The sequence below is a fragment of the Macaca fascicularis genome, chromosome 16 (genome assembly GCF_037993035.2).
Source record: "Macaca fascicularis isolate 582-1 chromosome 16, T2T-MFA8v1.1".
Classification (NCBI taxonomy): domain Eukaryota; kingdom Metazoa; phylum Chordata; class Mammalia; order Primates; family Cercopithecidae; genus Macaca; species Macaca fascicularis.
The window spans coordinates 63,463,645-63,489,693 of NC_088390.1; the positions used below are offsets into that span (position 1 = coordinate 63,463,645).

The 26,049-nt window shown below is 52.2% G+C and overlaps 1 protein-coding gene and 1 long non-coding RNA gene across 3 annotated transcripts in view; one reads left to right on the forward strand and one right to left on the reverse strand.

The window, feature by feature from the left end:
* Window positions 1-1,157: 1,157 nt before the first annotated feature.
* CAVIN1 (caveolae associated protein 1) lies at window positions 1,158-22,462 on the reverse strand. Of its 2 annotated transcripts, none has more exons than XM_005584244.5 (2): window positions 21,833-22,462; window positions 1,158-4,015 (listed from the first exon to the last, which is right to left on the reverse strand). In XM_005584244.5, the coding sequence occupies exons 1-2, from the start codon at window positions 22,301-22,303 to the stop codon at window positions 3,311-3,313; spliced, it is 1,176 nt and encodes a 391-aa protein (XP_005584301.4). In that variant the 5' UTR covers window positions 22,304-22,462; the 3' UTR covers window positions 1,158-3,310. The 2 variants fall into 2 exon arrangements, with proteins under 2 accessions (XP_005584301.4, XP_073875767.1); XM_074019666.1 differs by lacking the exon at window positions 1,158-4,015 and adding an exon at window positions 9,226-11,889.
* LOC135967710 (uncharacterized) overlaps window positions 21,008-26,049 on the forward strand; it is a 39,582-nt gene continuing 34,540 nt past the window's right edge. The window contains exons 1-2 of the long non-coding RNA XR_010581885.2: window positions 21,008-22,478; window positions 23,938-24,093. This is a non-coding gene — a long non-coding RNA (uncharacterized lncRNA). The remainder of the gene's footprint in view (window positions 22,479-23,937; window positions 24,094-26,049) is intronic.

The window sequence follows — 26,049 nt, forward strand, 5'->3', positions numbered from 1 at the left end:
CTTGAACTCCTGACCTCAGGTGATCCACCTGCCTGGGCCTCCCAAAGTGCTGGGATTACAGGCATGAGCCACCTTGCCCCGTCCTCTTCTTCATCTTATAAAGTCACTGGTCTCATCATGGGAGCCCCACCCTGGTGACCTTATCTAATGCTAATTACCTTGAAAAGGCCCCACTTCCAATTCTCATCAACATATGAATGTGGGGTTTCCAACATATGAAATTTGCCCCAGGCATGGTGGCTCACACCTGTAATCCCAGCACTTTGGGAGGCCAAGGCAGGTAGATCCCTTGAGGTCAGGCGTTCAAGACCAGCCTGCCCAACATGATGAAACCCCATCTCTACTAAACATAGAAAAATTAGTTGGGCGCAGTGGCACATGCCTCTAATCCTAGCTAATCAGGAGGCTGAGGCAGGAGAATCACTTGAACCCAGGAGGCAGAGGTTACAGTGAGCGGAGATCACGCCGCTGCACTACAGCCCGGGTAACATAACAAGACTCTGTCTCAAAAAAAAAAAAAAAAAAAGAAAAAGAAAAGTATATACAACTGGGATATGTCATGCACTTTCTTTACCGATATTCAGCCCTCTGAGAGCCTTTGATTTTCCCCTCCCCTAGGCTGCTTCCTCCAGGCCTATGATTCCAAAGGGTATGTGTGTGGGAAGCTCAGGCTGAGTACAGTAACCGGGTGTGTCTGGAAGGCTAATGTCCTGACTACAGGGAAGTGGATGGGGGATGGGGGATGGGGGGTGGGGGGGGACACAGGGTTACAGACCTGTATAGACACAGGGTTATAACCATGAAACAGATTGAGGATCCAGTTGCCTTTGAATCCCAGTGCCACTGCTTCCCAGCTATGGCACCTTAGACAAGTCACTGTTTCCTCATATCTAGACTGGGAATGATGATAGGCTCTGCCTAGTGGGGTTGTTATGACATTAAATGAGCAATTGCATACCAAAGTGCTCAGAACAGTTCCTGGCAGAGAGTAAGGGCTCAATAAATTGGCAATTATTATTATCTCCCTGGCCTTCCCCCACCCCAGGCAAGTGAGACAAGTTTATACCAACAGTTCTTCCTCCCTTTCTCCCTCCTTCCCTCCTGCCTTCTGTAACCCTATGTAACTGCCTTCAGAGAACACAATTGAACACAGATCCTTTTAGAAAAGCAGGTTTATTGGTCGGGCTGCTCACCAGGACACAGCAACATGAGAGGTTCCCCAAGCCCACAGAAAACTGCATCTGCCCACAGCTCAAGCCCCTTCAGGCCATCAGCACCAAGGGACCTTGTCCCACAATCCCCAGCCTCCCTCAGCAGAGGGGTCTTCAACCATTCAGAGAAGACAACCAAAAAGGAAAAGAAAGGAAAAAAGAAAAAAAAAAAAGCAAAGCTTTGTATTGTATAAAAGGTTTGTGTCCCCAGGCTCCCTCCCCCAATCCCTTAAAACAGTGAGCTGCAGTTCTAAAAAGCAGGGCAGAGAAGGTAAGGAGCAGGTGGGGGAAGGAGGAAGCCCTCGGGGCCTCCCTTCAGGCTGTGACTGGGGAGAGGGGCTGTTCTTGCTTCTGACAAACCCCGTTTAATGGGGAGGAACAAAGGGACTCCTGTCTTGAGAACCTGGTCTGAACAGAATCAGGCCTCTGGACTGGGAGCAATACTCCCTTCACCCCCAAAGATTCAGGAAAGGCACCCCAAGGACAAGGAAACCAGTGAGGCCTTGGCTAGCTCTGCAGCTTTAGGATTCTAGCTCTAGGGAAGGATTTTTTTCTTTTTTAAACAGCGTCTTGCTCTGTTGCCTAGGATGAAGTGCAGAGGCACCATTAGAGCTCACTGCAGCCTCAAACTCCTGGGCTCTGGCGATCCTCCCTCCTCAGCCTCCCGAGTCGCTGGGACCACAGGCACGTGCCACCATGCCCAGCTAGGGAAGGAGCTTGAGAAGAAACTGGCAGGAGTGAACCAGGAGTGAACTTGGTGGCAGGGCCAGCACCTTGCTCTCCCTCCTAATTCCCAGCCTGCTGCTGCCCCCTTCTGGGACCCTAATTTTCTGGACTTTGAGAAATGGGCTGCCCCTGGGGGCGCCTCCGAGAGCCCATTTGAGGGATCGGGTGGGGCTGACCTCTTTGTCCTCTTTGGATCACCGCCTTCTCACACTGTCCTCCCTCTTGATTCTGAAAAATGGTCCTGCTGCCCATGGAGAACCACAGTAAGATGGACTTCTCATGCAGCTAGTGAGGGGACTTCCCTCTTCACCCATTTCCACCTTCTCCTAGTTTCCTTTTTTTTTTGTTTTGTTGAGATAGAGTCTCACTCTGTCACCCAGGCTGGAGTGCGGTGGCGCGATCTTGGCTCACAGAAACCTCCACCTCCCAGGTTCAAGCAATTCTCCCCACCTCAGCCTCCAAAGTAGCTGGGATTACAGGTATACGCCACCATCCCGGGCTAATTTTTGTAATTTTAGTAGAGATGGGTTTTTGCCATGTTGGCCAGGCTGGTCTCGAACTCCCGACCTCAGGTGATCTGCCCACCTGGGCCTCCCAAAGTGCTGGGGTTACACGCATGAGCCACCGAGCCTGGCCAACCTTCTCCTATTTTCCCATTCTCCTTTCCAAAGCCATGGCCATGTGCTCCTGTGTACAGGTGCATAAACACATCAGTGTGCCATCCCTCACATGTCGTTCCCCACCCCTCCTTTCCAGGGCTTCTCTTGGCTCCAGCGTTCCTCTGGGTCCCTCTGCAGATACAGCCTGTGCTGGATCTCCAGCCAGGGTGAGGTCTCATTCTGCTCTCTTCCCCACTGCCTCAGTTTCACCCCAAAGCTGCTTTCACATCCTTCCAGTAGGGGGCCTCCCATGGGGGCAAGGATCCCCTTTAGGATTCAATCTTTTCTCTTTGGGCAGTTTTGGCTTTGAGTCCCCCAGGGTCAGGGTGAGAATGAAGAGCTCAGTGAGCGGAATGACAGCAGCTGGGTGGGTGGTGTGAGGAGAGGCTGAGGGGAAGGCAGCCTCCCCAGAGGGGCCTAACTGTGGAATCACTGCAATTTCCTCTGAGATCCCGGCTTGGATAACCAGGACAGGGATCGCCCATTCCCTTCCCATTCCACCCGGACTGTGTCCAAGCGGGGGCTGTCCACTGCGGGGGCTGCCTCCCCATCGGGTCCTAACAGCTCTAAGACTGGGAGGGGAGATCCTGGAGGTGTTGGGGCGGGGCCGTGTTTTCAATTTAGAAAAATATCAGCCAGTTCGGGGCCGAGAGAGAATGCGACAGAGGAAGTTCGGAAGGAGCGAGGAATGGGGTGGGTGGCGGCGGGGGCGGCTCAGTCGCTGTCGCTCTTGTCCACCAGCACGGCGTCGGACTCCTCGGTGATCTCCAGCAGCGCGTGCGCGTCGGGGCTGCTCCCGCGCCGCAGGTCGCCGGCCTCCCCGCGCTCCGCGCCGCCCTCGTCGTCGTCGTCGGCGCCCACCTCCACCATCTCGGTGGCCTTGAGCACCTCCACCTGGCCCTCGCGGATCTTCTTGACGTGGAAGGTGAAGGGCGGCACCTTGTAGACCGCGGTCTTGGAGCGCGCGTACACCACGTGGTCGGGCGTGAAGGATTTGCGCAGCTTGTCCCGCGACGTCTTCAGCTTCTCGCGCCGCTCGGCGGGCACCAGGCGCGTGCCCAGCTTGTTCATGCGCTTCTCCAGGGTGTGCCGCGTCTTCTCCAGGTTTTCTTTGGTCTTGAGGCGCGTCTTCTCCAGGTTCTCGCGGGTACGCACCTTGGTCTTCTCCATCTTCTCCTTGGAGAAGGCCTTCTTGAAGTCGTCCACGCGCCGCAGGCCACTGCGCTTGATGCGCTCAGCGCGCGACTCCTCGATAACCTCCTCAACCTCCACCGCCTCGTCCGATGACAGCTCCAGGGCTGCTGCCTCCTCCTCGGGCCGATCGCCCTCGCCCAGCTCCTCGCCCTCCTTCTCTGGCAGCGCCTCCGACTCTTTCAGCGATTTGCTGATGCTCACTTTGGCCGGCAGCTTAACTTCATCCTAAGGGAAGAGGAGAAGGGACATGAGAGGGGTGGGAGGAGGGAGACGTGAGCGAGCCTGAGTCTGGGTGGTGGCGATCCTGGAGAGAGGGGAGCACGGGACACGCGTAGTCCGCAGGAAACTGGCGGGCGCTCAATACATGTGTGTAGGCTCACCCATGTAACATTAGCGCTTTGGGAGACGGAGGCAGGAGGATCGCTTGAATCCAGGAGTTCGAGACCAGCCTGGGCAACACAGCCCCCATCTCCGGCACCCCAACCCCCTGTGGCCATTCTCTCTCTCTCTCTCTCTCTCTTTTTTTTTTTTAGACGGAGTCTCGCTCTGTTTCCCAGGCTGGAGTGCAGTGGCACGATCTTGGCTCACCGCAATCTCTGCCTCCCAGGTTCAAGCAATTCTCCTGCCTCAGCCTCCCGAGTAGCTGGGATTACAGGCGCCCGCCACCATGCCCGGCTGAATTCTGTATCTTTAGTAGAGATGGGGTTTCGTCATGTTGGTCAGGCTGGTCTCGAACTCCCGACCTCAGGTGATCCGCCCGCCTCAGCCTCCCAAAGTTCTGGGATTACAGGTGTGAGCCACCATGCCCAACCTCGCGCCGCCATTCTCTAAAAAATACATGTGTGTTGAACGAATGGTGACTATACAGACCGCGCGAGCAGGGGACCGAGCTTCGGGTCGGAGATGGGCTGCGTAATAATTGCACTTGGGCTAAAATCTCTGTAGTTGTCCAACCCTGTCCTGTGCCCCGTCCACCCGCAGATGATGTTAAACCACTGCGGCCCTCGGGAGACTTTGGAAATGGGCGAGCGCCCTCTGGTGCCGCAAATCGCACACTGCCCGAGCCAGGCGGAAAAGCAAGTGGTGGGATTATCTGTTTAGGTTGAAAGCCGGTAGGGGTTTGAGCCCACAGCTAAACCTACCCACCCGAGCAGGTAAAGTAAAGGGAGTGCATTTTCCAGACTCAAGCTATTTCATTTTTTTTTTTTTTTTTTGAGATGGAGTCTCACTTTGTGGCCCAGGCTGAAGTGCAGTGGCGCGATCTCGGCTCACTGCAACCTTTGCCTCCCAGGTTCAAGCAATTCTCCTGCCTCAGTTTCCTGAGTAGCTGGGACTGCAGGCATGCGCCACCACACCTGGCTAATTTTTTTTTTTTTTTTTTTTTTTTTGAGACTGAGTGTGGCTCTGTCGCCCAGGCTGGAGTGCAGTGGCCGGATCTCAGCTCACTGCAAGCTCCGCCTCCAGGGTTTACGCCATTCTCCTGCCTCAGCCTCCGGAGTAGCTGGGACCACAGGCGCCCGCCACCTCGCCCGGCTAGTTTTTTTTTGTATTTTTTAGTAGAGACGGGGTTTCACCGTGTTAGCCAGGATGGTCTCGATCTCCTGACCTTGTGATCCGCCCGTCTCAGCCTCCCAAAGTGCTGGGATTACAGGCTTGAGCCACCGTGCCCGGCTACCTGGCTAATTTTTTTGTATTTTTTAGTAGAGATGGGGTTTCACCATGTTGGTCAGGCTGGTCTCGAACTCCTGACCTCAAATAATCCACCCGCCTTGGCCTCCCAAAGTGCTGGGATTACAGGCATGAGCCACTGCACCTAGCCTCAAGCTATTTCAGAAGCAGCCTGAGAGATGGAGAACTGTGGTCCACCCTCCCCTACCTCCACCTTCCTTGACTCCTTCATACTGTTTGGCTCCACCAGTGGTCTTTCTCCCCCTCCCTCACATTTAGAAACTGATGTTGGAAAGAGGAAGAAGCTGGCTGGGAGCCAAGGACATGTTTTCTCCCCAGTCTGGACATTTCTTCTGGTTGTGACTTCCCTACCTTGGGATGGAAGAGAGATTACTTTTCAATTCTTGCTTTCCCCACCCCCTGCCCCCCACACAAAGCCTGAGCTCAGAGGTCTAGGAGTAGGATGAGTGGTCTCAGATTCTCCATGACCCTGGAGCTCAGAGCCAGTTCTTAGATTTTCTGTCTTCTTGGAGGACTTAGTACCAGAACTGCTTTCCATTCTGGGAAGATTTTCCAAGATCTTGACTCTGGCCAACATTTCAGAATCTCTGGATCACTCCCTCCCCAACCTCCACCCCCATCAGAAAACAGGGGAGGCTGAGCACCGAAAGGGAAAGGGAGACCAAGATCAACAATAGGATCTCCTCTTTGGCCCAGACTCCCTTTAGGGACTTCAAATGAAGAAATGAGAGACAGTTGCGTTTCTAAAGGGTTTTCGGAAGACCATTTCCCAGAATTGTAAGAAAATTTCTGTCCCCTGAGAAAATGAGGCAACATAAACTGAGTCCTCTCATAGACACACACCCCCTCCCGCCCCTATATAGGCCACTCGGTATCTCTGCACCACCTGCTACAGAAATTCCTTCCCCAGCCCCCAACCTCTTTCCTCTTCCCTCCTGTCAACATCCCCCCCGAGTTTCCTGGTTTATACTGAAAACTAGGAACACCCTCTCCCAACTTCCTTCCCTTCTTGTCAATAGCATTAGCAGGGACAAAGAGGGAATGCTGGCTCCACCTCTTCTCTCATTTGGGCACCAGATCTGCTGGGCACCAAGCCACCTCCAGCTCTGTTACCCAACTACACCTCCCAGCAGGCAAGGTGACCTGGGCACAGGGCATGCTGGGACTTGTAGTCTCCCCCTGCCATAGGCGGCTTAGTGCAGATCACTAGGGCATTTTGTTTATCCCTCTGCCTCTTATTCACTGAGGCATTGAAGGGTGTTTTCCTTGTTCTGAGTGTAGAAGAGTCTAACCTCTCTTTGCATTCCCTCTGATTTCCAGTCATTCACTTTGGGGCTCCTACAATCACCCTTACCCTGCCTGCTACTGGAGTGTGTATCATTTTAGAATCTAAACCTTCTTCATCCATCTCCACCCAGAATTTACCTGCAGCCCCAGTGTGTGTGTGTGTGTGTGTGTGTGTGTGTATTTTTATATATATATATATATATATATATATAAAGATCAGAGCTGATTATTTATATATATATTATATATATTATATATAAAAATATTCAGCTCTGATCTTTCCTTCATAACCTCCCAGACTAAAAACCCACCCACGCTCCACCAAAGGGTGGAGGAGAGCCCCTCCTTTCACTAAACTCAGACAATGTGAATAGGCTAGGGAGGGATTAAGGGTGACAGGCAGGGAATAGTCAGGAAACAGCCCCAGCTGCTGGAAAACAAATCCACTTTGTCTCTCTGCCCCACCCCCAGCATCCCCCACTTCTCCCCTACCCCTGCTGCCTGCTCCACCCCTACCCCTAAAGGCTGAGCTGGCTGGTTTTCCTGGCCCCTGGCTTCCCAGATAAAGGTCTTTGCCAGCTGAACTTGGAAGTGAATGGGACTGGGGAGAGAGCTGCAGGCTTCTTACAGCCAGTGCCATCTTCCTAGTGCTCCATGAAAGGTCTCAAACTACAACATAAGAGAGCAGTCCTAGTGAGAAGAGGTTTTTGCTTTTTTAGTGTTTTTTTTTTTTTTTTTTTGAGACGGAGTTTTGCTCTTGTTCCCCAGGCTGGAGTGCAATGGCGTGATCTTGGCTCACCGCAACCTCTGCCTCCTGGGTTCAAGCAATTCTCCTGCCTCAGCCTCCCAAATAGCTGAGATTACAGGCATGTGCCACCACACCTGACTAATTTTGTATTTTTAGTAGAGATGGGGTTTCTCCATATTGGTCAGGCTGGTCTTGAACTCTCAACCTCATGTGATCCGCCCTCCTTGGCCTCCCAAAGTGCTGGGATTACAAGTGTGAGCCACCATGCCGGCCTTTTTTTTTTTTTTTTTTTTTGAGACATGGTCTCACTCTGTCACCCAGGTTGGAGTGCGGTGGCGTGATCTCAGCTCACTGCAACCTCTGCCTCCTGGGTTCAAGCGATTTGCCTGCCTCAGCCTCCCGAGTAGCTGGGATTACAGGCATGCGCCACCACACCCGGCTAGTTTTTGTATTTTTTGGTAGAAACAGGGTTCACCATATTGGCCAGGCTGACCTCGAACTCCTGACCTCAAGTGATCTGCCCGCTTTGTCCTCCCAAAGTGCTGGGATTACAGGCATGAGCCACCGCGCCTGGTCATTTTTGTGTTTTTGTTTGTTTGTTTTGAGATGGGGTCTTGTTCTGTCAACCAGGCTGAAGTGCAGTGGCATGATTACAGCTCACTACAGCCTCAACCTGCTAGGCTCTAGTGATCCTCCTACCTCAGCCTCCCAAGTAGCTGGAACTACAGGTGCACACCAACATGCCCAGCTAATTTTTGTAGTTTTTGTAGAGGCAGAGTCTCACTGTGTTGCCCAGTTTGGTCTCGAACTCCTGGGCTCAAGTGATCCCCTTGCCTTGGCCTCCCAAAGTGCTGAGATTTCTGGCATGAGCCACTGGGCCTGGCCAAGGGGAGGTTTCTTCTTGGATTTAGAAATCTCTCCAGACCAGTAAGGAATCTGGGGGCTCTAACCCCATTCATTGTAGGCTTCTCCTGGAGTGATGGCTTACACGATAGGAGTTGCCTTCTTTCTTTCTTTTTTTTTTTTTTGAGACAGAGTCTCACTCTGTTGCCCAGGCTAGAGTGCAGTGGCGCGATCTCGGCTCACTGCAAGCTCCGCCTCCCGGGTTCACGCCATTCTCCTGCCTCAGCCTCCTGAGTAGCTGGGACTACAGTCGTCCGCAACCACACTTGGCTAATTTTTTGTATTTTTTTTTTTTTTTTTTTAGTAGAGACAGGGTTTCACCATGTTGGCCAGGATGGTCTCGATCTCCTGACCTTGTGATCCACTGGCCTTGGCCTCCCAAAGTGCTGGGATTACAGGCATGAGCGACTGCGCCTGGCCAGGAGCTGCCTTCTTGGTAGAAGGTCAGGGGACAGAAGACGAAACAACTTGAGCTGAATCCTGGGATGATGCCCAATAGGCTGGTCTGGAAAGGGTATTCCACCATTAGCTTTTCCCCTCCACTCCAAGCCAGGTTTCCCCCATGACTCACAGCCTTGGAGTGCTGTCTTGGTCCCACCCATCTGCCTGCTGGTAAAAACCATCACAAACACAATGCAAAATCATCTCCTTCCACCCTAGGCACACAGGCCAGCCACCCTTGTCCCACCCCTACTTCCCTGGCAGAGCTCCTAAGCCAAAGGAAGGATCTCAGGGGATGGCAAGGAGGGACGGCTCTGCTTGTTCTGTTTCCCGTTTTTATTAAACAAAACCACCACTCCCAACAGGCTTGGTTTCCAGAGTTACCTTTAATGACCAGGTCTGAACAAAAGCATGCACGACTCCCCCTGCCCTTTGCCAAGCATGCACAGCTCCTCAATCCTGGATGGACATAGAGGAGCCACAGGGAGGCTCCCAGCCTCTTCCACTCCACCCGCCAACCCTGCTGTCTAAACTTGCACTATGGCTTAGGAAGATTTTTATAAGATTATAATGTCATTGAGCACCTATCATGCATCTGGCCCTTGGCCAGGCACTTCATATTTGTTAGGGAAAAGGGACAGATGCCACATGGGTCTGGGTAGGAGGCTCTCTTGACTTCCAGCTGACCAGCTCTAGGTCCCCAACCACTGCCTGGGAATGGCTGGAGGAGACCGGAGAGGTAATTCAGAGACCCAGGATCTGCTTAGAGCGTATGTTAGAAGAGGGTGCAGAGGAGGGGAGGGGTGAAGGGGAGAGAACGTCTTTAAAACCCAGGACCTCTGCTGGAGGTTGCTAAGACAAGGAGATGAGAGACTCCAAGGGCAGAAGTGTCCCTCCCTTCTGCTCTAGCATGCATTCTTGGCAGGGGTGAAACTGCCTCCAAAACGGTGAAAATTGATTCTTGGAGATTGGGAGGGGACTTAGATATCACAATGGTTTGTGCCACTCCCAAGAGCCACAGTACATAAAGGGATATACAGTGTATCTATTGTTTTAACATTTCATGAGGGAGATGAACAGCTTGGTTAAAAATATCTAAAAGGGGCCAAGTGTGGTGGCTTACGCCTGTAACCCACCACTTTGGGAGGCTGAGGTGGGCATATCACGAGGTCAGGAGATCAAGATCATCCTGGCCAACATGGTGAAACCCCATCTCTACATCTCTACTAAAAATACAAAAATTAGCTGAGTGTGGTGGCACAAGCCTGTAATCCCAGCTACTCGGGAGGCTGAACCAGGGAGGCAGAGACTGCATTGAGGTGAGATCGTGCCACTGCACTGCAGCCTGGCGACAGAGCAAGACTTTGTCTCAAAAAAGAAAAAAGAAAAAAAAAATCTAAAAGGGCCAGGCACAGTGGCTCACACCTGTAATCCCAGCATTTTGGGAGGCCAATGTGGGCAGATCACCTGAGGTCAGGAGTTTGAAACCCTGTCTCTACCAAAAAAGACAAAAGCTAGCTGGGTGTGGTGGTGCATGCCTGTAATCCCAGCTACTTGGGAGGCTGAGGCAGGAGAATCACTTGAACCCAGGAGGTAGAGGTTGTAGTGAGCCGAGATCATTCCACTGCACTCCAACCTGGGTGACAGAGTAGGACTATGTCTCAAAAAAAAAAAAAAAAAAAAAAAAAGGCCAGGCACAGTGGCTCACGCCTGTAGTCCTAGCACTTTGGGAGGCCGAGGTGGGCGGATCACGAGGTCAGGAGATCGAGACCATCCTGGCTAACACGGTGAAACCCCGTCTCTACTAAAAATATAAAAAATTAGCCGGGCTTGGTGGCGGGTGCCTGTAGTCCCAGCTACTCGGGAGGCTGAGGCAGGGCAATGCCGTGAACCCCAGAGGCGGAGCTTGCAGTGAGCTGAGATGGCGCCACTGCACTCCAGCCTGGGCCACGGAGCGAGACTCTGTCTCAAAAAAAAAAAAAAAAAAAAAAAAAAAAAAAAACAAAACTAACAGGGGGGTGATTATGAAAACAACAACAACCAACAACAACAGAAACTGACTGGGTGAGGCAGCTCACACCTATAATCCCAGCACTTTGGGAAGCTGAGTCGGGAGGATCACTTGAGCCCAGGAATTCGGAACCAGCCTGGGCAACATAGTGAGACCCCATCTCTAAAAAAAATTTTTTTTTAAGTTGAGAAACACTGAGCTATAGGAAAAGCCAGAGGACCTGAGCCAGAGCCAGCTAGAATGTCCCCCTCCTGGCCTCTGTGAGTTAGCAGCTTTTGGGCACCCCACCCAAGGCAGGATCTGGCAAACACAAGCGATCTCTTTGCAAAGCATTTTCTAAAAGAAACTGGAAAAAATACGTGTAAATGTTTTCCTCAGCTGCAGGGAGCGGGTGGAGAGGGCACAGAACAGACCCCAGGCCTGGGCCTCAGGACGGCTGTCTCCAAAGAGGCTTTGGGCCAAGCTGGGTTGTCCTTGAGGAGGAGGCAGCAGGGGGAAGGCGGAACCAGAAGTCATACGCCTTCATGCTGGGCAGCCTTCGGGTGCAGCTTAAGTGTAGGGGAGCATTTACTATTAAAAACAGAAACCAAGAAGTGGGGAAGCCCCTTCCCTTCCCCTCCCACCCCCCACTGTATACACCCCATTCGCCTGAACTCTGCATAACGCCAGTGTTCTCACAGTACCCGGCACCCGTCCACAGTGGGCAGTGGCTGGGGATGGCAGCTCTCCTGGCAGCGATCACCACCAGGCTGTGGGCTGACAGTGGATTGGAGAGAGACCCCACGCCCACAGAACGGGACCCCGGAGACCCTAAACACTCCCACCGGCTGTCGTCGGCTCCTCTGGGGTGGGCCGGGGACCAGGCTCTGGGTAATACGGCAGTGCCCTAGGCATCTGGTCAAAGGGTGGGAGCTCAGGCACTGTCTCAGGCTTCAGGTCAAAGGGTTCAGTCTCAGGCAGGTCAAAAGGCACGATCTTGGCTGTGGCCGGGTCAGAGGGTGCATTCAGCTTCTTCTTGGGCTAAGATGAGGAAAAGGGGTTTAAATGGGGCTTGGGGTGGGTGTGAAAGGAGTTGAGAAAAATGGGCCTTGGTGGCATGCAGAGTAGGGGCTGGTGAGTAGGGAGGGAAGCACAATATATTAGGATAGAAATAAACCACTTTTTTTTTTTTTTTTTAAAGAAATGGGGTCTTGCTCTGTTGCCCAGGCTGGAGTGCAGTGCACAATCATAGCTCACCGCAGCCTCCAACTCCTGGGCTCAAGCAATCCTCTTACCTCGGCCTGCCAAATATCCAGGACTACAGGTGTATACCATCAAACCCAGCTAATCTTTTTTTTTTCTTTTTTCTTTTTTTGGTAGAGACAAGGTCTCGCTACGTTGCCCAGGCTAGAAACTATTTTATTTTATTTTTTTGAGACAGAGTCTCATTCTGTTGCCCAGGCTGGAGTGCAGTGCACGATCTTGGCTCACTGCAACCTCCGACTCCCAGGTTCAAGTAATTCTCCTGCCTCAGCCTCCCGAATAGCTGGGATTACAGGTGCATGCTACCACGCCCGGCTAATTTTGTATTTTTAGTAGAGACCGGGTTTCACTCTGTTGGCCAGGCTCTTCTTGAACTCCTGGCCTCAAGTGATCCTCTTGTCTCGGTCTCCCAAAGTGCTGGGATTACAGGCAGGAACCACTGCACTTGGCCTATTTTATTTTATTTTATTTTGAGATGGAGTCTTTCTTTATCACCCAGGCTGCTAAACTGTAGTGCAGTGGCGTCATCTCTGATCTCGGTTCACTACAACCTCTGCCTCCTGGCTTCAGTGATTCCCCTGCCTCAGCCTCCCGAGTAGCTGGGATTACAGGTGCGTGCCACCATGCCCAGCTAATATTTTGAATTTTTAGCAGAGACAGGGTTTCACCATGTTGGCCAGGCTGGTCTTGAACTCCTGACCTCAAGTGATCTGCCCTCCTTGGGTTCCCAAAGTGCTGGGATTACAGGCGTGAGCCACCATGCCTGGCCTAGAAACTCATTTTAAATGCTGCATCAAGAGGGCCCTGGGAGCTGGGCATGGTGGCTCACGCCTGTAATCCCTGTAATCCCAGCACTTTGGAGGCCAAGGTGGGTGGATCCCTTGAGCCCAGGAGTTCAAGACCAGCCTGAGCAACATGGCCCAGGTCTCTGCAAAAAACACTGTTAGTGGGGCCGGTGCCACACACCTGTAATCTCAGCTACTTGGGAGGCTGAGGCAGGAGAATCATTTGAACCAGGGAGGTGGAGGTTGCAGTGAGCTGAGGTCCAGCTCTTCACATTTTGGGCGACAGAGCAAGACTCTGTCTCAAAAAGGGAAAAAAAAAAAAAGAAAGAGGGCCCTGGGGCCAAAAGGGGTGGGGCAAACCCAAGCCCATGAATTAACAAACAGCTTCAATTGAACCCCTCCCTTCCTCCCTCTACAATATTCCCTAGTCGCATTCTTGGGCTTCCACCTTCAACCCCTCCCCAGCCATAATCATAGGAAGGCTATGGAGGCTGCTAGAGGTGGATAAGGAGTTTTCTAAGAGGCCATTTGTTGGATTATAACTGGGGAGGCTCAGATGAGTAAATATGAAGGCACACGACTTCACTGTCTTCAGAGTCAGACTCTGCCAATCCCAGTTTTGTTGTTGTTGTTGTGTTTTAGACGGAGTCTTGCTCTGTCACCCAGACTGTGGAGTGCAGTGGTGTGATCTTGGCTCACCGCAACCTCCGCCTCCTGGGTTCAAGTGATTCTCCTGCCTCAGCCTCCCGAGTAGCTGGGATTACAAGTGTGTGCCACCACACCCAGCTAATTTTTTTTTGTATTTTTGGTAGAGATGGAGTTTCGCTATGTTGATCAGGCTGGTCTTGAACTCCTGACCTCAAGTGGTCCATCCACCCCAGCCTCCCAAAGTGCTGGGATTACAGGCATGAGCCAGTGTGCCCAGCTTAATCTGTTTTCATTCTTCCCTGGGGTAAGGTGGACACAGGATGCTACCCCAAATGAGGAGAGGGATAGGCATGGAAGAAGGACATCCTGGCAATTTCCCTTTGGCCATGTCCCGACCTTCTGTCTTTCTCACCACTCCTCCCTTTTGCTATCACTTAAGATATTATACACTAAAATGCACAGGGAAATCAGGATCCAAAACCAAGCTCTATTTTTTTTTTTTTTTAAGATAGGATCTCTCTATGCTGCCCAACCTGGCCTCAAGTTCCTAGTCTCAAGCGATCCTCCTGCCTCAACCTATTGAGTAGCTGGGACTACAGGCACACATCACTGTGCCCGGCAAAACCAAGCTATTTTTATGACAGGTGAGCCTATGTCCCCGGGACCTCTGCAGCAGCCCCTAACTCTCTCTCCTGAGGGGCTTAGTTGCCAAAGACAATAGGCTTCTTGCTTCGAGCAATCAGAAGCCAGGAGAGAGGGACACTTGGGGGGCACTATTAGACTCAGGCGATAGCAGTATTCGACAAAGCCTGATAGCAGTACTCAACAAAGCCCGTAGTCTCAAAAAAACAAAGCAGCAGGTCCCAACCTGCCCTGCAGGGTACAAGGAGGAGGTGGCAGTGGCAGAGAGGCTGAAGAGAAAGGGAACCAACATGTCCCTCTCCTAGGCAGGTGTGGAGTCCCTGCCAGGGCACACCACGGCCAACCAGGAGCTCCACTCCTTCCCTACACCCCTCCCCTCCCGTACATCCCTCCCCTCCCACCATCACCAGGCCAGGTGACTACACATTGCGTCTACTTCAGCACTCACAAGGCTAAGCAGCTAATGGCCACTCATAGCCAACACCGCACACGCACACACACACCCATGCACACGCAAAGCTGCCCCAGCGCCAGGACTGTGCAACTAACTCCCTCAGCAGGTGGCGGAGCCACAGCTACCCCTAGGTTAGTCAGGGCTAGTCTTCACCCAGCTTTCTGCCACAGAGCTCAGAACGGAAGGAGGGGGTGGGGAGCAGTCAGTGTAGCGGAAGGTACACCTGGGTTCTGGCTCCAGTTTGACTCCCAATCACTTGAGTGACAATAGGCTAGTGACTTCCCCTCTCTGGGCCTCAGCTTCCTAAACCACAAAATGAAGGAGATGAAGTTGATCACAGTGTCCTCTAGCTCAAGAAATGGATAATGAGGCCAGGTACAGTGGCTCACGCCTGTAATCCTAGCACTTTGGGAGGCCGAGGCAGACGGATTGCTTGAGCCCAGGAACTGGAGACCCTGGGCAACGTGGAGAAACCCCATCTCCACCAAAAAATACAAAAATTAGCTGGGTATGGTGGTGCACATCTGTAGTCCTAGCTACTTGGGGGCCTGAGGCAGGAGGAATGCTTGAGCCTGGAAGGCAGGGGCTGCAGTGAGCCATGATAGCTGCCACTGCATTCCAGCCTGGGCAACAGAGCAAGACCCTGTCTCGGAAAAACAAAACAAAACAAAAACCAAAAAAAAAAAAAAAAAACAAAGAAAAGAAAAATTTAAAAAATTTATAATGACAGAATGATGATTCACAATGTTATATTTCCAAAAAAAAAAAAGGCCCAAGCCACTCCTACTTCTGAGGTTAGTTGCTTAGCAACAATATCCCCTCCCCTCTTGCTATCAGTTGCCCACTCTTTGTTGTCTCTTCATGCTTTTGACTTTGACCTTTACAATATGAAAAATAAAAATAAAAAGGCCGGGTGGCTCACGCCTATAACCCCAGCACTTTGGGTGGCCGAGGCAGGAGTATCACTTGGGCCCAGGAATTCAAGACCAGCCTGGGCAATAGTGGGGACCCTCTAGAAAAAAAATTTAGGCTGGGCATGGTGACTCAGGCCTGTAATTCCAGCACTTTGGGAGGCTGAGGCAGGTGGATCACCTGAGGTCAGGAGTTCGAGACCAGCCTGGCCAACATGGTGAAATCCCGTCTCTGCTAAAAATACAAAAATTAGCCAGGTATGGGGGTGCACGCCTGTAATCCCAGCTACTTAGGATGGTGAGGCATGAAAATTGCTTGAATCCAGGAGGTGGAGCTTGCAGTGAGCCGAGATCATGCTACTGCACTCTAGCCTGGGTGACAGAGCAAGACTCTGTCTGAAAAAAAAAAAAAGAAAAAATTTAAAAATTAGCTGGGCATGTAGATTCAGCTATTCAGGAGGCTGAGATGGTGAGATGGGAGGATTGCTTGAGCCTAGGAGTTTGAGGCTGCCGTGAGCTACGATAGCACCACTCCAGCCTGGGCTACTGAGCTAAGACCCTTTCTCAAAAAAAAAAAAAAAAAAAAAAAAGGAGGGAGGATCCCAGGGATAGTATGATTTCCTTTGGTCTTGGGAACACCCCTAAAAATACCCTCCCTGCTTTGGACCCAGTGACCAGGAAAAACAACCCAAACTGAGTTTGGGAGGAAGGATGTAGTATGCATACTCTCCATGGCCGCTGGGTTTTAGGGATGAAAGGGACTAAAGCCCTGGGTTGAGAATATTTTTGGACAAAGGTTTGGGGTTCTTCTGGAGCAAGGTAGCCCTAATTTGCATTGAATCCAGGAAAGAGGTACAGGATGGGTTGAGATTTGGGGAGGAGAAGCCATCAGGCTCTCCTTCCAGCCCTGGTGCCCTCCCCTTCAATGCCCACGAGACACCTAATCTCTTAAATGCTTCCTGGCCCTTATCCCCAAGCACTTGGAGCAGGTCTGATGGTCTGTTGCTGCTGGTCCATATGTAAGTCACTGACTTTGCCTCCTCAAAACTGCTCCAGAACACAGTTATAATCATGAGCCGCATAATGACGTTTCAGTCAATGGACGGCATACACAACCGTGGTCCCATAAGATTGTAATGGACGCTGGTTGCGGTGGCTCATGCCTGTAATCTCAGCACTTTGGGAGGCCAAGGCGGGTGGATTGCTTGAGGCCAAGAGTTCGAGACCAGCCTGGCCAACATGGTGAAACCCTGTCTCTATTAAAAATGCAAAAATATCAGCTAGGCATGATGGCACACACCTGTAAATCCCAGCTGCTTGGAAGGCTGAAGAAGAACAATTGTTTGAACCTGGGAGGCAGAGGGGTTGCAGTGAGCCACGATCGTACCACTGCACTCTAGCCTGACATTGTAGCCATCATAATCTGTTAGTGAAATGAATTTCTCAAGTGTTTATAGTGATTACTGGTGTAAACAAACCTGCTGCACTACCAGTTGTATAAAAGTCTAGCCCATACAATTATACACAGTACATAATACTTGATATCGATAATAAATCACTGTATTATTGGTTTATGTATTTACTATACTATACTATTTTTTGAGACAGAGTCTTGCTCTGTTGCCCAGGCTGGAGTGCAGTGGCGCGATCTCAGCTCACTGCAACCTCTGCCTCCCAGGTTCAAACAATTCTCCTGCCTCAGCCTCCCAAGATTACAGGCATGTGCCACCACGCCCAGCTAATTTTGTATTTTTAGTAGAGACGGGGTTTCTCCATGTTGGTAAGGCTGGTCTCTAACTCCCCACCTCAGGTGATTCGCCCGCCTCGGCCTCCCAAAATGCTGGGATTACAGGCATGAGCCACCGCGCCCGGCCCTGTATTTCCATTTTATCCCCACTTTTGGGATCTAAAAGAGCTCTACTCTGCAAATTGTTGCCTGGAGGGGATGGTTAATGGGTACAACAATACAGTTAGATAGAAGGAATAAGATCAAATGTTCAGTAGCATAATAGGGTAATATAGTTAACAGAAATTATTGCATATTTCCAAATAATTAAAGGAGTGGAATTGGGATGTTCCTAACACAAGGAAATGATAAATGCTTGATATGACGGATATTCTAATTACCCTGATTTGATCATGATACATTGCATGCTTGTCTCAGAATATCACATGTACTCCAAAAATATGTACAACTATTATGTATCCATAATTAAAAATAAAGCCTTTTTAAATTTAAAAATAAGCAAACTGGATGCACGTGGTAGTTCATGCCTGTAGTCCCAGCACTTTGGGAGGCCCAGGCAGGAGAACTGTTTGAACCCAGGAGTTTGAGATCAGCCTGGGCAACTAAGTGAGACCCCGGACTCTACAAATATGAAAAAAAAAAACAATTTGCCGAGCATGGTGTTGGGCACCTGTAGTCCTAGCTAATCGGGAGGCTGAACCAGGAGGATCACTTGAGCCCAAGAGTTCAAGACTGCAGTAAGATATGACTGTGTCACTGCACTCCAGCTTGGGGAACAGAGTGAGACCTTGTCTGAAAAACAAAACAAAAAAACCCCAAAAAACAAATTGTTGCCTGGAAGAATTGGCTCTTTAATGATAATAGCTCCACTCATCTGCATGGTATTTTATTTTATTCATTAATTATTATTATTATTATTATTGAGATGGAGTCTCACTGTGTAGCCCAGCCTGGAGTGCAGTAACACGATCTCGGCTCACTGCAACCTCTGCCTCCTGGGTTCAAGTCATTCTTCTGCCTCAGCCTTCCGAGTAACCAGGATTACAGGTCCTCACCACCATGCCCGGCTAATTTTTAGTAGACAGGGGTTTCACCATGTTGGCCAGGCTGGTCTCCAACTCCTGACCTCAAGTGATCCACCTGCCTCGGCCTCCCAAAGTGCTGGGATTGCAGGCATGAGCCACTTCGCCCGGCCTCTGCATGGTATTTTGGAGCACCTGCCTCTATATTCACAATCTGGCCTGATCCTCCTGCAGCCCTCAGCCCACTAACTCCTATAACTAGAAGAATTCACTTCTCTCATTCACTAACTGTTGCTAGCTAAGTGTCGTCTGATAGGATGCGATGTCAAACTGCTAGATTTTGTTTGGGAGACAGGGAAGGAAATGCCAGAGAAGGGCAGTGATGACTCAGAAGTGAGTTTAAGATGAGGGCTGTGGTATCTTGGGGTGGGAGGTGCTGAATTTCTTGTGTGTGTGTATGTGTGTGTGTTCAAATGCAAACTTAAGCTGTGAAATCATTAAGTCTAGAAGTTCCCTGAATATGGGGTGGGGTCATACAAGGGATTCCCTCCTTTTCTCCCCAGGAATAGGGTATGGAAGGCCAGATGTCTGGATCCTACAACTGGAGACTTCCCATCCTTGGTGTTCTCCTCTGCCCTGCCCCTACTGCCATATCATCAACTCCCATCCCTGAAGTGGGGAATACAGCATTCCTTCCCCCATGGCTCCCCCAGAGAATTCACACCATCCCAGGAACCTTTCTCCAAATTTCTGTCTCTTTGCCTGGCCACCCAAGCATCCTCCCCCTTCAGCCGGACTTTACCATAAATGCTGCTGCCCCCAATCTTCCCTAATAGGCCTGCCAAGGCACAGAGCTATTTTTACCTCCTTCCCTTCTCAGGCCTGCAGACCTCGGGGAGGAGCAGGAGCAGCCTCTGCTTTCCTACAGCAGCTGGGTCCCCACTCCATCGTCCTCACCTGGAACATCTGCTCTGCAGCTCAGGGAAGTTCTGCTTTCCCAAGCCTCACCCCATTTGCTGGAATCTTTTCCTTACTTCTGAAGTCCTCCCCAGGTTGGGGCCATTTTAGTTCTTAGTTATTCCCTCTGTGGGTTTGGGACTCCATTTGAGCTACTCTTACTACCTCAATTCTCTGTCCCCCACTGGCCTTGGTTTAGTGCAGATGCATTTGAAGTCACCTGTGATTAGAACACATTCCCTCCCACCCCCTAAAATATAGACATATCCCTTCAGATTGCTGGAGAGGGTGGAACAAAGGGATGCCACCGGCCTCTGCAGAGAAGTCTTTCTCCCTCCATACCTTTCCTTCTTCTCTCAGAATCTCCATCTTTGGCATAGGGAAGTTTACCTTGAGGCCAAGACCTTTCCCAGGTTCTATGGTCTGGGACAGTTAGTGAGACGGGTCACCCCTCGAGCTCTTCATGGTGGCCCTCGGCCACACCAGGCTCTGGAGGAAATATAGAGCTGGCTTGCTGTCCCAGACCCCTGTCTTGTTCCCCTCCTCTCAATGTCCCCAGTACTAAGCAGGTCTCTTAAAAAACATCAAAAGCCCCCCCTCTCATCCTGCTTCCTCCAAGCAGTTAGACTAAGTGGAAATAGCTCTGGGCAAACATTTTCTATCCAAATAGTGCTTAAGTAGGGGAAGTAAAGCCTTTTTTTTTTTTTTTTTTTTTTTTTTTTTTGAGACGGAGTCTGGCTCTGTTGCCCAGGCTGGAGTGCAGTGGCGCGATCTCAGCTCACTGCAAGCTCCGCCTCCTGGGTTTACGCCATTCTCCTGGCTCAGCCTCCCGAGTAGCTGGGACTACAGGCACCCGCCACCTCGCCCTGCTAGTTTTTTGTATTTTTTAGTAGAGACGGGGTTTCACCGTGTTAGCCAGGATGGTCTCGATCTTCTGACCTCGTGATCCGCCCGTCTCGGCCTCCCAAAGTGCTGGGATTACAGGCTTGAGCCACCGCGCCCCGCCGGGAAGTAAAGCTTTTTAAAAGCCACGTATATGCCTCCTGGGAGGAGTCAGTCATCGGTGTAAGGGTGGGGAGGGGGACAAGTGCCATTTCTGCCTCTGTCTCACCACCTCAGATAGGTACCGGCTGACCCACCTTTCTGTCTCTACTCTTCCCAGATACTTGTCCGGATCTGCATCTATCTTAGCTCCTCCTGGGGAGACCAAGCCAAGGACCCCCTCATCTCACCCCAGATGGTCACTCAGAACCGGCTCGACCAGGCCCCAGAGCAGTCAGCAGAGCCACAACTCCCGGAAAGGGGGTCTTATAACTTGGAGGGTGTGAGAAATCCAGCCTTCCCTTTCTTTCCATTCCCTTCGGCAGGGAAAGGAAGGGGAGAGCGGAGCATAGACTAACCTCCCCGCCCCGCACGATCCCACCTCACTGGGGTTACGAGCATCAGCAGGCCTTTGGGAGGCAGGGAGGAGCCAGGCTGGAGCCCTTCCCGCCCAGCCCAAGATATTATCCACGATGGCACTGCGGAGGCGGCGTGGAGAGGAGCAGCATAGAAACCCGAGACTCCTAGGTTTATTGGGGGTTATGATCCAAAAGTTACATTTTTATCCAAGTGGGAGGAATGGGGAGAGGTGCAAAGAAAGCAACAAGTGGTTCCAGGCGGAGCCGGGGGTGTGGGGGCGCCAGCCTCCTCCAGCCCGCTGCGCGGCTGCGCCTGGCCCCCGCCCCCGCAGGCATGCGGGGTGATTCACCGCGCCCAGACTGCGCCCAGACCGCCGGACCCCGCAGAGGCTGTCCACCCACTCCACCAGCCCCCCTTGCACTCCTGACGCCCACTCTTCCCCGCCCAGCCCCGCCCGCTCCCAGGAGGCCCAGGGTGCCCGCGAGCCGCGGGTGAGGGTGTCCTCAAGGGCCTGAAAATGCCTGGAGGCCAGGAGCAGAGCGCAGCGAAGGGACAGGGGTGGGCCGCCGAGGCCGATGCGGGGTCGCGGGGGCGCAGGGTCGGGGGAGGAGGTTGGCGGTCGCGTCCCCCGCTTGGCACAGCTCCCTCTGGTGCGTGCCTGAGCCCTGAATCACCCGCTATATCAGGCCCGCAGGCGCGGAGGCCCCAGGCCCGGGCCCCGCAGCCAGTGTCCGCTTACAGCGGACCCCAACGATCGCCGGGGACCCCTGACTTTCCTAGAAACTTCCCCCAAGTAGGAAGAAGTTTGACAGAACCAATTAGGGAGGGAGCAGTCTGCGGGAGGCAGCGTCCTCAAGTCCACCCGCTAATTCGGTTCTGCTACAAGTCTGGGACCAGAGGGAAGGACCTGAGTGGGGAGGTGCGAGGTGCAGAGCGCGCCCCTCTACGCGCCCCAGGAGTTCGCCGCTCCCTCCACCCCATCCCACCCCACCCCACCCCAGTCGCGCTCGCCGGAAGGAGGGTGGATCTCCCGGGCGCCCGGACCAGGCTGGGAGGGGAGCCGCGCCACGGGCAAGTCTCCCCACCCCAAATCCCAGGCCGGAGACGCGGGCCGGGCGCGGGAGCTCTGGGCGCCGTCCGCTCCGTGGGCTCACCTGGTAGATCATGACTTTAAAGTTGCGGCGCCGCAGCAGCTCAGCCTCGTTGACCTCCAGCTTCTTGATCTGCCCCGCCTGGCGCTCCAGGCTGCCGCGCACGGTCTTCACGTTGACGCTGACCTTGCGCACCTTCTCCAGCAGCTTGCTCACCGTATTGCTCGTGGTGGCGTGCGCCTTGCCTAGCTTGCTCAGCTCGCCCTGGATGCTCTGCACGGCGCCCTCCATCTCCGCCTGTCGCTCCTCCAGCTGTGCTTGGGTTAGCTGGATCTGGTCTACGGCCCCGATGATTTTGTCCAGGAGGCTCAGCACCAGGACGCCGTTCACCTGGTCCGACTTGATCAGCTCTTCTGAGACGGCCCCCGACGGCTCCTCCGCCGCCTGCGCCCCAGCGGAGGAAAGCTCCGGGGCCTCGGCGTCGGGGTACCCGGGAAGCGGCCGCTCGACAATGTAGAGCGTGGGGTCCTCCATGGCTACCCGGAGCCGTGCGTGGCCCGCCGGGTGGAGCTGGAGCTGGAGCGGGAGACCAGGAGAGAAGCAGGAGCGGAAGGGGGGAGAGCAAGCGGGCGAGAGCCGAGAGCAGAGGAAACTCGAGCCACGTCCGTGCGCACCGGGACAGCGGCCAGAACTGCCGGGCGGGGGATCGGTGAGCTCCCCGGCTCCCCGGCCAAACTCCGTAGTCTGATCGCTCATTGGCTGGCCCCACCCCAGAAGGGGAGGGACGGGGCAGAAGGGGAGATCGACGAAGGGGGGCGGCGGAGGGGGACCCAAGAGCCGAGCGCCCCACCCTTCCCGGGATGGTTGGAATAGTTGGAGCCGGAGACTAGGGCCTCCGCTGGCGCTGGCGGCGGGAGCGGGACGGGCGGAGGAATGTGATCTGAGGAAGGGAATCAGGTTCTAAGAGTGTTGATCTCTGTTTCCCTCTCACTTGAATTGCTCATCCGAAAATCCTCAAGATCTGGGAGTCGGGTGGACCAGAAGATTCTGAAATTATAGGCAAAATCTTGTATTTGCCTTTGCCTAGTTTTTGAGCGCAAAAGGACCCTTGCCCTTTACAATCTTTTTTAAGAGGCCTCTCGGATTTCCTCATCACCAACCCCAACCAGGTTACTAATCCAGGGGTAAGCTTAAGGGGTTGTTTGTGGGAGGGAAGGAAGAGAGAAGTACTTGGGGTCACGGTGGTGGTAAAGGGCTGCTAAGCTCCTCGAAGTTCCTTTTAGAATTGTCCTAATAGAGTAGAATTAAAATGGGCAATCACATGGAAAGTAAAGCACACCTCCCAACTCCCCTTTTTGAGACAGGGTCTCACTCTGTCACCCAGGCTGGAGTGCAGGTCCGATCACGGTTCACTGCAGCCTCGACCTCCTGGGCTCAAGTAATCCTCCCACTTCAGCCTCCTGAGTAGATGAGACTGCAGGAGCGTGCCACCACACCCAACTAATTTTTTTCTATTTTTATTTTTTTAGAGACGGGGTCTACACTATTTTGCCCAGGCTGGTCTCGAACTCCTGAGCTCAAGTGATCTGCTGGCTTTAGCCTCCCAAAGTGCTGGGAGTCCCCGCGCCTGGTGTAAAGTCCTTTTTAAAAGCCCATCTCTCTTAGGCGGGCGCAGTGGCTCATGCCTGTAATCCCAGCACTTTGGGAAGCCCAGGCGGGTGGATCACGAGGTCAGGAGTTCAAGACCAGCCTGGCCAAGACGGTGAAACCCCGTCTCTATTAAAAAAAAAAAAAAAAAAATTAGGCCGGGCACAGTGGCTCATGCCTGTAATCCCTGCATTTTGGGAGGCCGAGGTGGGCGGATCACCTGAGGTCGGGAGTTGGACCTCAGCCTGACCAACATGGAGAAACCCCATCTCTACTAAAAATACAAAATTAGCCAGGCATGGTGGCACATGCCTGTAATCCCAGCTACTCGGGAGACTGAGGCAGGAGAATCTCTTGAACCCAGGGGGTGGAGGTTGCAATGAGCCACTGCACTCCAGCCTGGGCGACAGAGTGAGACTCTGTCTCAAAAAAGCAAAAACAAAAACAAAAACCCAAAAAACCCACCTCTCACCTCTCTAAAAATCACCTTTCCCTTTGTTCCCCCTCCCACCCTCCCTCAGAGGCAGCTGACACCAATCTCAGTGAGCAGGATCTAGGAGTCCATTCCTCTTTCAAGATTCTGGGGACTAACATTAAGCCATCGGAGAGACCATCAAATCCCACCCCTTCATTCGACATCTGCAGAGGACAGGTGGCTTGCCAGAGATCACTTGCAGGTTAGTGTTGGCATTGGCACTTGAACCCAGGTCTGGACTCCTGCTTTCATGCTCTTTCCACCTTAGTACTCTAAGCCTTCCACTGGGGCAGGGAGACAGGCACCCATGGCCACTCCCTACGTGCTGTTTCGGAGGATTAACCAAAGCGTATTTTCATCCATGCTGGGTACAAGGGAGCAGGCAATCTGAGCAGGCCCAAGGAGGGTTCTTAGTGCAGAAGTGCAGAAATAGGGAGGCTGCCCATCCTCCCCCATTTTGCTGTATAGCACAGCACTGGTGCTGTGAGTCTCTGGAGGGGCCCCAGCTCCCTTTCCCACAGAAAAGCGGCAACCCTTTTCCCTGCTTAGGAAACCACACTCGGGTTTCCCCAGCTGGCTGGATGATGGTCCTGGCAAAAGGTCACTTCTAGTCTGGTATCCACTATCATTAGGAAGAGTGAAAAACTGGTCTATGGGGACCCGGGGCCTCCTCAATCCAGACAGAGAACCCACCAACTCAGAAAGGAGCCCCGCAGTGCAGGGACTGGGTTAGTGCCCTAACAACATTTTAGGGTTTTTTAAGGGTTTACACCACCATATTTGTTAGCTGAAATTCTCACAGAAAATGGAGCCATCAAATAGGGCTGTTTATCAGTTTATCCTGAAGTACTGTTTCTACTAGAAAGGCAAGATACATGGTTACTGGTAACCTCTTTTTTCCTTTTTTTCATTTTGAGACGAAGTCTTGCTCTCTCACCAGGCTGGAGTGTAGTGGCGCGATCTTGGCTGACTGCAAACTCCGCCTCCCGGGTTCAAGTGATTCTCCTGCCTCAGCCTCCTTAGTACCTGGGACTACAGGGGCCCGCCACCACACCCAGCTAATTTTTGTTTGTTTGTTTGTTTGTTTTGAGATGGAGTCTCGCTCTGTCACCCAAGCTGGAGTGCAATGGCATGATCTTGGCTCACTGCAACCTCTACCTTCTGGGTTCAAGCGATTCTCCTTCCTCATCCTCCTGAGTAGCTGGGACTACAGGCATGCGCCACCACACCTGGCTAATTTTTGTATTTTTAGTAGAGACAGGGTTTCGCCACGTTGGCCAGGCTGTTCTCAAACTCCTGACCTCAGACGATCCACCTGCCTTGACCTCCCAGAGTGCTGGGATTACAGGCGAGAGCCACCGCGCCCGGCCATTTTTTTTTGTATTTTTAGGAGAGATGGAGTTTCACCGTGTTGGGCAGGATGGTCTCAATCTCTTGATCTCGTGATCCACCCACCTTCCCCTCCCAAAGTGCTGGGATTACAGGTGTGAGCCACTGTGCCCCACCTTTCTTTTTCTTTTTCTTTTTCTTTTTTGAGACAGGGTCTCACTCTGTTGACCCTGCAGCCTCGACCTCCCTGGTTCAGGTGATCCTCCCACCTCAGCCTCCTGAATAACTGTGACTATAGGCGCACACCACCACACCCGGCTAATTTTTGTATTTTTTGTAGAAATAGGGTTTCACCATGTTGCCCATGCTGGTCTCAAACACCTAGGCTCAAGGGTCCACCTGCCTTGGCCTCCCAAAATGCTAGGAATACAGGCGCGAGCCACTTCGGCTTTGTTTTCTCCAACTTTTTTTTTTTTGAGACAAAGTCTCGCTCTGTCACGTCGGCTGAGTGCAGTGGCACAATCACAGCTCACTGCAGTCTTGACCTCCTGGGCTCAAGTGATCCTGCCACCTCACCCTCTTGAGTAGCTTGGACTACAGGTGTGCCACCACACCAGGTACCCTAACACTTCAATAACTGTTTTCTCACAAACAAATGGCTTTCTCGTTTGAGGTTCAAGTAGAATGAAGCTGGTATATAAGATCATATATACACATATAACTGCTAGAACTGGCAGATTACCAACTTATTTTAGAATTTAGGAGAAATGTATTATAGTAATTTAAATTCCTTCTACTAAGGATTGAAAAAGTTTTTGGAAAAAAGAGG

Coding starts and splice junctions, on each gene's coding strand:
- CAVIN1 (XM_005584244.5), bottom strand. CDS start 22,303: ATGGAGGACCCCACGCTCTACATTGTCGAGCGGCCGCTTCCCGGGTAC. Junction 4,016..21,832: donor TTAAAGTCATGATCTACCAG/GTGAGCCCACGG, acceptor CTCTTCCCTTAG/GATGAAGTTAAGCTGCCGGC.